Source organism: Tamandua tetradactyla, chromosome 2, assembly GCF_023851605.1.
Source record: "Tamandua tetradactyla isolate mTamTet1 chromosome 2, mTamTet1.pri, whole genome shotgun sequence".
Taxonomy (NCBI): Eukaryota; Metazoa; Chordata; class Mammalia; order Pilosa; family Myrmecophagidae; genus Tamandua; species Tamandua tetradactyla.
This window is the reverse complement of record NC_135328.1, coordinates 17,030,393-17,042,804: the sequence shown is the minus strand read 5'-3', so window position 1 is coordinate 17,042,804 and position 12,412 is coordinate 17,030,393. Positions and strand designations below refer to the sequence as shown.

Below are 12,412 nucleotides of genomic sequence, written 5' to 3'. Positions count from 1 at the left end.
AAGACCCTGGTCATTCACTCGAAAGCAGGACATCATAAAACTTACTCTGGAATAATCAAGATCTCTGGGTGTTGAGTCTGTTAAAGCTCGAACAAGAGCATTCATCATACAGATTGGAGGAGAAGGTGGTGAGGGCTGAGAAGGTTCCTGCTGCAACGGGCTCTTTGGTTTGGAAGGCAGCCGGCCTCTCCTTCCTTTCAGACTATCTGTACGAACAACTGATGCCAAGAGAAAGAAAGAGAGCAATCTTCAAAGATATCCACGAATAGCCATAAATCACAAAAAGGAATCAAAACACACTGAGGTGAGTAATCATTAGTGGGACCAACTAATGATTTAAAAGTGGAAGTTTGGAATAATATTCACACAATGATTTAATGAGAGTTGAAACAAGCAGCATAAAAGCCACCTCATAATTGAGACTGGTCATATATTAGCCTCGAAAACCCCCTTCTTAAACAGAATGCACCTGTTTGTACACAAGCTCTGTGATTATTTTGAGAAAACAGAATAAATAGTCCTCAGCTATTTTTAAATGTAAATATACATCACCAAAACAAAATGTTGAAGGGACAAAGGAACTAGGCAAATTCAACCTCCCAGCATAAATACGGAATTTTTTTTCAGTGGTACCTGAAAATAAATATGAGCAAATTGGAATAAATGCATTATATCCTTACCTTCTTTCACCATTCCGACACTGAGACACTTCTGAAATCGACAATACTGGCATCGGTTTCGACGTCTCTTGTCTACTGGACAGTTTTTATTTGCCAGGCAAACATATTTTGCATTTTTCTGCACTGTTCTCTGAGAAAATACAATACAGAGATAGTCAACTAATAGTTTCTGGAAAGAGGTAGGACCTGACAAGATGTATTTTAATTACAATGTGAAAAGCGACAGTGCAATTCGTATAATTAGATAAATTTAATTTCCTAACACGCTAGCCTGCAGGAAAAACAATTTTATTAGTGTTAGCTGCTGACAATGAAAATCATCTCAGATTGTTCTAAAGCAAGTCTCAGGAGATACCCAACTCTGAATGATAAAATCATATCTGAAATTACCAGGTCAACATATCATACCTAGGAGGATTAGATTATCTCCACTTTTAATATCCCTTTGGGAACAATTTTCTACTTGTTCCACTCCTCTGATTATTGCTGACCTTATTAAAATAAAATCAAAATTATCTGGGATGTACTTTGTTTGCTATCACTATTGTAAGTCAAATATTACAGTAAGTGGTTTTGTTACCCAATAGAGATGAAATCATAAAGAGCGAAATCTGGACTTGTCTAGCTAAAACATAGGTAAAATAAGGTTTTAATGCAAAAAAAATTCATTTAATCACCTTGCGTGGTATGTTTTATTTTTAAAAGAATTTATATGGCAAATTGGCTATTTCTGATTTTTGAAAGCAAAAATCTTAAAATTTGATACTAAAACCACCCAAGGGGTGGGGGAGAAGAAAAGGAAAGAAAGAGAAAAAGAAATATGAGTCATATATTTTCAATGAGAACTTCCATTAATAGGCTATTTCAGAAACGACTACTGGCACAGCACCAAAATGGCAATATTGTAAAAGACGTGGGTTTGGATATAAAATATTGTTGCATTTTTTTTTAAAGAATCACATGTAATTCAAAAATGGTATATAGAAAATCATTAAACACATTTTATGCCCTGAACTTTAAAGAATCCTTGAGTTTTAAAATTAAAAACTTGTATTTTGCCAATGGATGTATATATACCACTTGGGGTGAACACTTTCAGAAATTAACCTGGGTCTCTACAACTCCAAACAGAGCAGAAAGCTGGAAATCACTTGGTAAGCCTGGGCTGCATATAAAAAAGAAACCTAGGTAACTGGGCTTCTTGATCAAATTTTTTTTTCTTTTCAGAATTCTAGATTTACTTTCAATTTTTAAGGTTTAGTCGTCCTCAAACCCCGTATCTCAGTCTTCACCCTATTACTTTTAAATTTCATTTCAGGGGATAGTTTCCAAACTGCTTACATAAAACTTTAAAATTCTAACAAAGCCAACATATCTCAAGCCTCAGATAATTTCCACAGTCTTGGTACGTGATGTTAGTTTAAAATGCAAAATTCCAAAATACAAACATATTCCGAGTTTCCAGCAGCATTTATACCCTCAGCAGTCTTGATGGAAGGAAACGTGTTTCTCCTAAATGAAGCTCTCTTTCACTGAACACGCAGTCATTTCTAAAACTCTGCCTCTTGCCACCATCCTCAAAGCTACATGCCCATTTGAGTGCTGGTGGCATTTTGCTTCAGGTATACATTTTCCCAATACACCTAAAACCTTCCCCACACAGTTTCAAGATGAGGAAATCGTTATGGTTCAATCACTGAATTTCCATCATTAACTGCACTTCATGTCACATTTTTAAAGAATTCAATTTAATGGTAGAAAGCCACTGGGTAAAACCTGCTCCCATTCCCTTAATTAACAGATCTGTGGGGTCCCACCCCTTTCAAGTATAGATTTGTTTTCAAGGGATGGCTGGAGGAAAGGAAAGCTGTTGAGGAACACTTAATTGACATTTCTAGACTCAGAATGGATTACTGCTCCTGTATTTTGGTCAACTCTCAATTATTCAGGAGTGATTATATTTTGGGTTATTTGTGCTTCTCTTCATTTTTTTCTTTTCCCCTTTATCTGCTGCCTGTTTCCCTGCCCTTCAGTATTTCCACTGGGAAGCTGTGAAAATCAAATCTGCTAAAGGAATGCAGTTACTCGAAAGTAGCTCCAGTAAAGCTTAATAGTTAAGAAAAAAAGAAAAACGGCTCAACAGAGAGATCCAGATTTTAAATATCACAACCGTGCATACATGTATGGCACTTAAATTGCAGAGTTGTTCCACAAGCATTTTCTCATTTATCTGAATAATTCAATTAATCACCTGATTTCTGGCCCAGATCAAAAATAACTGTTGCGGGGTGTACACATGCAACGTGTTTTTTTTTTTTTCTTTTTAACATGGTCAGGCATGGGGAATCGAACGCAAGTCTTCCTCATGGCAGGCGAGAATTCTGCTGCTGAGCCACCAACACACTGCCCAACATGTGCGTTTTTACAAACACTTGGTAGTTTTAATTTAAAGAGATGTATTGTTTCAGGGCAACAGAGATTATAAAGTGCCTTCTTGTGGGCAGTATCTTATTTAATATTCCCAGCCCTTCTCTGAGAGTTATTCACTGAGAGGGGAACCCAGGCCTAGAGAGAAGTGTCACACTCGTACAAATGGTAGGTGACAGGTCCAGGACTCCTCTATTTGAGTCTTCTGACTCCAATTCCAGCATGCTCCAGATACATTCGACGGGGTTTCCAAATCACAGCTACCAATTGCATCCCACTTTCTCTCTCCCTCCTCCCAGCTGGCTGTAGGTGGGGAGCACCTGTGGGCCTGCAAATGCCTGCCACAGGATAGGGTGACAAAGAATTAAGTATTAGAAGGACTGCAGTAATCAACAGCAAGATGCAGAGCAGTAAGAGGACAGAACTTTTTCCACTCTCCACCCCCTGCCCCAGTTCCCCTGCCCTCTCCCAGGGGTGGGAAGAGCACTGAACTCAGGAGGCAGGGGAAACCAGCTGGAATTGCCTCATGTGTGGCTAAATTGGTGTTTTCACATCACAGGGCTTCTCACCTCTGTAGGTTTCAGCTTCCTCAGGGGTAAAATGGTGTTGAAGCTGAAGACCTTCCTACCTGTAAGACCCTCCTGCCTCCCTTGAGTCCATGGGATAATAGACAATATCCATACCTGGCCATGTGAGATGCACAGAGGTAGGGAAGGGCTCCCCAAGGAAAGACTGAGTTGGTGAGGCCCCCAGCTTCTATGCTCTCTGGAGGGAACCGCCCCTGTCTACTCTGCGGAGTGGAACTGTGAAAGGGGGCCCTTTGGGGTCTCAGAAGCAAGGGCCAGCCTCCTGCCTCCACCTCACTCCCTGTGTGTGTGTCCCTGGCCAGGTGGATAACCTCTCCGAGCCTCCGTGTCCTCATCCATGGAACAAGGCTAATTCCTATCAATCTGTAAGACATTCAATACAAATAGCTGGCGAGTGGCCAGAATTCAACTCTGGCTCTGTCTGAATCTAGAATCTGAGCTCTAGAACCCATCCCCTCAGACTCCTTGGATAGACAAACAAGGAATGCAATTTTGCCTTCTTTGCGGTCCCAGAGCCTTTTGAGAATCTGCCAAAAGCTCTCCCCAGAAAAACAGTCATGGGCAAAGGCAGGAGGTTTACAGCCCAGCACGGGCTCCTGTACCCAAACCGTGAGAAAAGGGAGAGGCTCTAGGGGCGCGCAGTGTAACAAATGCCCCTTCTCCAACACCGAGGGGCGAGGCTCGCTCCTATGCTCCCCCACTCCACAAGCGCGCTCCGGCGGGTGGCCGGGCGGACCCGCCGCGGAGGAGAGGGCGTGCCGGCGGCGGGCTCGCGCTCACCTTGAAAAAGCCCTTGCAGCCCTCGCAGGTGCGCACACCGTAGTGCTGGCAGGCGGCGTTGTCCCCGCACACAGCGCACGTGCCCTCGCCCGACGACGAGCTTCGATTGGGTGGCGACGGCAGGCTGGGACTGTCGCCCAGCAGGCTGGCCGCGGCGGGGGAGGCCGTGAGGCCGAGCGGCGGGAAGGCCAGCGCGGCCGGCCTCTTGGCCAGCGGCAGCCCGTAAGGGTGACCCTCGAGAGCGGCGGCCTGACTGCCCGCGGCGGCAGCGGCGGCGGCGGCGGCGGCGGCGGCGGCAACTGTCGGATCAAAGCCCAGGTGGTGGCCGCCGGCCGGGCTGGGTGCGGGGAGGTGCTGCGGCGAGGTCTTGAAGGGGAAGAGCGGGAAGCGCGCGCCGGCCACCGCGGGCACCGGCTTCATGGGCGCGTCCAGCAGCGGGCCCGGCGCGATACAGCCCTGCGCCGAGGGTAGCGCGTCGTCCCACAGCGTCCCCGCCTGCGGGGGGAAGCCCGGCGTGGTAGGGGTGGACGGCGGAGACTGCTTGAAATACATGGACGTGCTGGGCAGCACCTCGTCCTCCGGACCGGAGGGGGGCGGAATGGACGGCTGCTGCTGTTGCTGCTGCTGCTGCTGCTGCTGCTGCTGGTGATGGTGGTGGTGGTGGTGGTGGTGGTGGTGGTGATGGTGGTACCCGTGCCCGCGGCCCTCCTCCATCTTGATCAAGGGCCGTGGTCCCGACGGCTGCATTTGGTACAGGCAGGAGGGTTTGAGTTCGTAACTGCTCGAGTAGCCCTCCATGAATGTACTGAAGCTGGGCAGGGACGTGGTGGCCGTGGCTGTGATCTCGGTGCTGCCGAGGTCCATGGTGAGCTTGGAGTAGTCCGGGTTCATGATCTCCGGGCTGTATTCCGAGCCATACGTGTGCGCCGCATAACTGGAGCCTGGAGGCGAAGGGCTATACTGGGCTTGCACGCAGGGCATATCTGCAGGGACAGGGGAAAAGGGCTCTCAGAAGCAAATCAGCACTCGCTTCCTGGCAAATAGGCAATTGGGTTCACTGCTGTCTAATCTGGGAGGTAGAGAGGAAGTGACACCCTCCCCTGCTTCTGGGAGTATAGACTGAAGGCCCCATGCTTGCTTGCTTCCTTCCTGGAAGAAAGCTGAATCCTTGACACACTGTCAAAATGACCACAGGATGCCCAAATCCAGCCTTCTGGAGATTTCTGCTGCCCACTTTCCCCTGCCTAGCCCAGTACTCCCCTAGACCTGGAAAATGATGTCTTCTCTCATAAGCCCTAAGTTTAAATGGCACTGAGCCCTAGAAAGTCATTGGATTGGCATTCTCAGCCACCAGCTGAGAATGGATGCTTGTTTTGGGGGAAAGTTCTATACATTGATTAGTAAACCCTGTGTTAAAGAGGTGTCCCATGTGGGACTTCCTGGATCTGAGAGATAGTGACATTATAACATTTTATGAGTGCCAACCCAGGCTGCCCACACCCATTGTGGTAGCTCTCTCCCACAGCCTCCCTAGTCACCCAAACAGGGCTAACAGCCTGTACAAACGGGACCCCTGATGATGACTTCAGCCAGCTAGGTGGCGAGGTGGGAACATAGGCCCAGGGAATGGACTCGGGGGAGTCTGTGCCATCTGTAAAGAAAAAGATCAGCAGCTGCAACAAAACGCCCACCAAATCTGCTCTCTGCCATACATACACACATATATATATTTCCAACTCTGACTAATAAAATATATCAGTGACTGTTTACCACAACAGTATACAGCTATCATAATGGGCTAGTATTGTGTGTCTTTTTCTTAGGACAGAAGAATTGATACCCTTAGAAAAGAAGCAGTTTCTGAATAGGATTGGTTTCTCTGCCAAGTTTGACTATGTAGCACCCCCCAAGTAACTGGTATCCAAGGTGCTTATTGTTATTCAAAGAGCTTGAACCAGGTGAGAAGACCCTGTGAATTATTGGATTTAATAGATGATTTAGCTAATTATTTCACTATCTTTGTGGTTAAGTATAAATGGTAAGATGGGCAGTTTTTGGTGGTTGGTTTTTCTGAACCAAAGGAAAACCAGGTGCTTAACGTCTCTTGGAGCCTGTGGTGTAAAAAAAGGTGTGACTAATAGAAAAGTGAGTATTTCACATTTCCTTTGACATCTTTCTCTTACCCACATTTCCAAATCTGATTGAGTCATGCGTGTAGGGGATGAAATCTTGACTTGTAAAAAGGTGATGAGGGCCTGTTGGGAGAAGCAGTGATGAGGAGAAACCAGTTCAAGCCTTTATTTTCCAAGCAGTGCCTTAAAAATACACTTGCTAGTTTGAGGTTAAAGGATTACTTATCTTGCTGTCCAGTTGTTGGGATGAAATGAAAGGCTGATCATTCATTCACCTCTTCTCCTTCTGCCTTTCTTTGGCGCCTCTAGGAGTCTCCATTAGTCTTTTCTGTCCTCCCTCCTTGCCAAAACTTACCTATTGCTCTTCTCTGTGTCTTTCTTAGGTTTCCAGCTAGAAGATGAGCTTGCCTGGACTGTTTCTATTTATCTGTGTATCTCTGGTGCCTGCAGAGGCCTGGCACCTTGCTTTCCTTTACTAAATGTGTGAAGGGTTGGTGCAAACCAAACCTGCTTTCCTTTCTTTGGCCAAACTCAAATTTACTCCTGTATTTTTCAGCTCAAATGCTTTTCTTTTTCCTTCTGAGCTCCAATCATCCAAACTCCTCCTGCACCCAAATGATTTTGGTTTTAAACAAACGAAAACGCTCTGCATTGCTCTAAATGATCTCCTAACTTACACATCACATGCACTTTTATATTATTAAATATAAAAGGAGGACAACATAGAAACATTAAAAGATTTAAAAGGACTCGAATCTATAGGTGTATTTGCACATTTCTCAGAAAAAATAATTTTGAGAAATACAACGCTTAATTTGATCTGGCTGCTCCACTCAGCAGCAACAGGGCGTGGTATACAGAGGAGCTTGGTGCGAGGAAGCCAGCAGGGCTAGGAAATGTGCCGCCAGCCGTCACTGCCCCAGGCCTTGGGTAAATTGACCGGCATGCCTGCTGGGTGTCCGGCTCCCCTACCCACTTCTTCCACCCAGGAGAAAGGAGAGGTGGGCTTTCAGCCTACCTGGAGGGTATCTTGCGCGCTGAATGGTGGGGCTGGGTGTCTCTCCAGCGGAGGCTGCGGGTGGAGGAGGCGGGGACGTCGGGCGAGGCGAAGCAGCTGCGGTGCTGCCCGGCTCCGCTGAAGGTCCAGTATGAGGGCCCCGGGCGGCCGGGCTGCGCTCTTCCGCAGTGGGCTCTGTGGGCACCGGGAGAGAGGACCGAGTTCACAGTGAGGCGGGGCTGGGCCACCGCGGATGGGGCTGGGCGCATGGGGAAGCTGGGGAGGGGGCTTTAGAAATGCCACATTAATTACAAAGAATCATTGTAATTAAGAAAGCAGTGCTTAAGGGAACAGGCAATCTTCCCCAAGAAACATCACACTGAGTTGAGGGGAGCCGGAGCCGAAGAAAGGTGTCCGAAGAAAGGTGTCCGCAGTCGCCACACTCAACGGCGTTTTGTGGCATCCGGGCCGTGGCTCAAAAACGCGCAGTCTGCCCTCGCCCAGAAACTGATCTCTCTGGCCCCATAATTGGGCTAGAGCTCGCGAAGAAAGGAAAACCGAAGAAAGGAGAACATTTGAGGACCGAACTCCGCTCGAATTGGAGGGTCAAAGAGTGTGCACGAGCGGAAAATAGCCATTTTCCAACTCCGCCCGCCCCCACCCCTCAAATACAAAATTTACACGTAGCATAGGAAATGCACAAGATACGGAACGAATGCATGAATGCCCCGAGGAATTAAGAAAGTCTACGCTTTTCATTCTAAATGCTAATGCAGTTGCGCTTCCATTAGCTCTGAGTTTCGCGGGCCAGGGGTCAAGCAAACAAAAAGGCACAGTGGAAATAAGGCCGGCGCTGGAAGCCTGGAGACAAGGCGGCCGGCACTCGCGGCTGGTGGGGCAGAGCGGAGGGAGGCCCCTGGCGCCCGGCGGGCGGTACCCCCGGAGGTGGGCGGCTTCGAGGCTCCCGGCCACCCCGCGGCCCTGAAGGGACACATTCCCGAGCGCGCCCGGCGCGGCTCCGGGGAGAGCGTCTCGGCGCACAGCCTCAACGAAACTTTGTGGCTGGAATCGCCGCTCGGCGGGCCTCGGGGAAAGCTCCGGGGGCTCGGAACTCCGGCCTGTAGCGCCCCCTTTGCCCGGACCCATTCACAGCTCGAGGGGTGGGAACGCGGAGCCCTCCAAAACCCCAATACCTCGGTGGTGCACGGGCTGCTAGGGTCGTATAAGTTTTCGTTTACCGCAGCCCCTACGCCCCTGCGCCCCGGGGCTTGCCTGGGCAAGATAGCGCGGCCCGGAGGCCCCCCAAGTGCGCGAAGCGCCGCCTCTGCCGCCTGGACTGTCAGGAAATGGGGATTCCCTTGCCGCCCCCGGCCCCAGCCGCTCTGACCGAAAGCTTGCTGGGTTTGCTCCGGCGCGGGCGTGGATCGACCTCCCCACCGCGCCAGCACACGCTTCTCGTGCTCCCCGCATCTTCAGTGGGTGGGTCTCCAGTAACCCCCCACCCCCGCTGCCGCAGGTATCCGCATTCCCGCCCGCCCCATCCCCGGGGACCTTTCCAGCAGAGACTTTCTCCAAGGGCAGTCTGTGACTCAGGTGGGCGGGAGTCGCGTCTCCCCAAGGACCGGGCTCCCCACTAGCGCCCGGCGTTCGCGGAAAAGAGCCGCTCTGCCCTTCGCCCCGCGGAGCCGAGCGCCCCACGGCTCTCTCCGCCCCCCAAACGGCCGGTTACCTAGGCAAAGCTGCCGCGCCTGGAAACACGCTCCGCCGCTCTGGCTCGCGACCGCCGGGGCCGGGAACACAGAGCCCCGGGGTTGTAAATTAGGGAGAAATAACCACCTCTGACAAAGCCCTTTCTTTCTCGTGGGTAGACGAAAGGAACACCCCCGTGTTCCCCTCCCTGCGGTGAAGTGTGTGGAGGAAACCGTGAAACACACCATTGTGACCGGGGCTCCTCCGCGGAGTTTCCAACCCTGGGGGGCGGGGGCGGAGGTGGGGCGGGGGCGGGAGGTGTGGAGGAGAGACCGACAGAAAGGGAAAGACAGAGATTCTCAGAACCACCGAGAGGGACGGAGACAAACTGCGGGGGGAGAATTTCTGCGAGCTTACAGTCCCAGGGCTGGGGGTAGGTGGGGGCAAGTGAGGGAGCGGGCGCGAGGCTGCTGTGGCTTGGGGCGTCTCCAGATACGCACACGCTGGGCATCTCGTTTAGCTTAGATCGCTCGAATCTACTCTAACTTCATTCATTGTGTCCAGTGGCCGCGTTAGGCAGCTTTTTACTTTCCCCAACTCGTTTCTCTTAAATATTTACTTTTCATGGGGGGAAAGGGAGATTCAGGACTGGATTCGCCATGACGCAACGGCTCCCTGTGCCTCTCCCCCAGCACCCTAGGGCCCTGGGATAACAGCCCGACATTTCTGATCGCCAAACTCTTTGCAGCTCTTCCCTCAGGAGAATCCAGACGCACAATACTAGGCAATATCCGAGAACGTCCTTTGAAATCTAGGGGCAAATACTCTCTCCCTTTCGACTGCCCGGAAGCCTCCACCAGGTTGGAGAGGTGCTTTGGAAATCAATCTCCGCCGGCCGCGCTCCTAAGTCCTGTCTCCTCTCACCGCCGCGAACTTTCATTTCGACCTAGGGCAACTTCTCCAAAGGCGCGACTACTGTCAGTTAAGAGTAAAACATGTCTTTCCCACACCGAGCCAAGGCCGGGAGGAGAGGGACACCGTCCCCACGCGTGTCGGGGCCCCAGAGCCAGCAATTACATCCGATTAGCTCCAGAGAGAAAAGTGTAAACCGGCTAGGCGGCGACGCCGGGCAGACGTGCCTAGCGGAACCCAAGGCTCATTTCAATACAATAAGCCACGTTCCCACAATCACGCCCTCTTCCCTGGGAGCCGCCGAGCGCCCAGGCAAACTCCAGCCGCTGCTATCCAGGACCCTTCGCTCCTAAGCTCCCTCGCAGTCAACCAGCTCGAGTCACTATTAGGTACATTAACTTCGGACCCACAAGAGCCCCTATTTTCAATCCTACTTAAAAGGCAGGAAAATTACTGCCGTTCATCACCGGAGCTGCAACTCAAGCCGCCGCGGAGAGCATCATTACCATGACAACTAGAGCCAAAATACCCTGAATTACATCGCTGGAGCTGCTACCGCACAAATCCCGGTCCTCCTCTTTGTTAGAGGCTTTTCGCCTCTCTGGGTTTGGGGAGGAATCCCACGAGCTGCAGAGATTCCCCGCGGGCCCGTTACGCGGGGAAAAGTTTCAGATCAGAACCCACCCGCCGTTTGGCAAGCAAAGCCCCGGCGGGGAAGCGAAGGGGAAAACCCCACACTCGAAGTTGTCAATTTCAGGAGCTACGCTCCCCAGCGCGCCAACTTTTTAGCAAGTGCCCCAATGAACTGGGCGAATCGCATACGTACTTGAGTGCTGTGGCGGTTCCGTCTTTAGAACGAGTTTCTAGAGTGCTGTCCCGAAATCTGCACTAAGGAGGGAGTCACAGCTGCTATCCCGGAAGGGCTGCCGCGTCCAAGCCCAGCGGCGGTGAGCGGCTGGTGGGGGATGCTGCGATCCCGACTCATGGGAGAGCGCCGCCGAGGGGTTCCGCGGGCGTCCTGGCTCGGGCAGCGACCAGGGGGCAGGATGCCGCCGTCGTTCCCACCTCCACAGCCACCGCCGGCGCTGTCAGCGTTGTAAAGTGAGCCCGGGAGGCGCGTCCGGCTGCGGCGTTGCGCTGCACCCGCGAGGGCGCAGGGCAAGAGGGGTGTGAGCGCGCGGGAGAGAGTGGCGTGTGTGTGTGGAGCGTGTGTGCGCGCGGGTGTCTGTGTGTGCGAGTGAGGGAGCGGGTGTGAGCGTGTCTGTGTGTGGGGAGCGGAGGAGGAGCAGGAGATTGGAGGGGTGGGGGGCGGGAGGCAGGAGACTCCGCTCTCCCGGCTGCGCGTTCGCTCGCTCTCTCGGCACGTCATTTATGCCACAGGAGCCCTAGCGGCCTCTCCATAGAGTGCCTGGAATGCGAGACGTCAATGTGACGCCATGGGACGCTACGTCACCCTCCTCCTCCCTCCCCTGGCCCAGCCGGTTCCGCGTGTGCGAGGGAGGGTGTGTGTGATGCGCGCGTGCGCGCGTGCGCGCTCCCCGGCGGTTCACACGGCCGCACAATGGAAACTGCCGCGCGCGGTCCGCCCCCGCCCCGGGGGCCAGCTTGGACTTGAGCTGCCAGCCCGGCGCGCGACTGCGGGAGGGCGCAGGACCAGCCCGCGGGTCAAGAGGGACCGCCCAGCTGTCAGGGCTCGGGTGGAGCAGCGTTGGAGGAAAGCAGCTGGCGCGCCTCCGAGGCTGCCCCGGGGCAGGGAGCCAGGGCGAGGGGGTAAGGGAGAGGACAGCTCTTCCGAAAGGGAAGGCTCTGCCAGCCAGCTTCTCCCAGGGACCTGGCAGCTGCTGCAGCAGTCAGGCATCGGCCCGAAGACTCCCTGAGGTGCAACTGCGCTTTCCTCTTGCAGCCCTTCTAGAAGCTCTTTCCGATTCTCCGGCCCTCCGCGTCTGGGCTAATTCCCTTCCCCTGCCCTCATTTTCTGGGTGCGTCTTTCTCATAGGGGTGCAGAAGACTCTGGGGGATAAGGTTTCCTTTCTCTACACCGTCGGTGTGGATTTCCTGACTGGACACATCACAACCCAACCAAATGCACATCCATCGTCCGCGCGCGAGCGCGCGCGACACAAACTACTTGTGTGTATAAAACAAACACGTGTTGCGCAGCTGAGCGAGTCTGACTGTTGTAAATCATCCCCTCCCCCCAGCTCCGGC

General features: G+C 52.1%; 1 protein-coding gene across 2 annotated transcripts in view; it reads right to left on the bottom strand.

The window, feature by feature from the left end:
- The window catches only part of NR4A3 (nuclear receptor subfamily 4 group A member 3), a 38,780-nt gene extending 27,637 nt beyond the window's left edge, over positions 1 to 11,143 (bottom strand). Inside the window, exons 1-5 of one of the 2 annotated variants that reach the window (XM_077140222.1) lie at positions 11,031 to 11,143; positions 6,658 to 7,798; positions 4,475 to 5,457; positions 681 to 810; positions 46 to 218 (exon numbers count right to left, since the gene is read on the bottom strand). In XM_077140222.1, the coding sequence (XP_076996337.1) occupies positions 46 to 218; positions 681 to 810; positions 4,475 to 5,455 (1,284 nt within the window). In that variant the 5' untranslated portion in view covers positions 5,456 to 5,457; positions 6,658 to 7,798; positions 11,031 to 11,143. The remainder of the gene's footprint in view (positions 1 to 45; positions 219 to 680; positions 811 to 4,474; positions 5,458 to 6,657; positions 7,799 to 11,030) is intronic. The other variant, XM_077140225.1, reaches the window with a different exon arrangement.
- Positions 11,144 to 12,412: the final 1,269 nt, after the last annotated feature.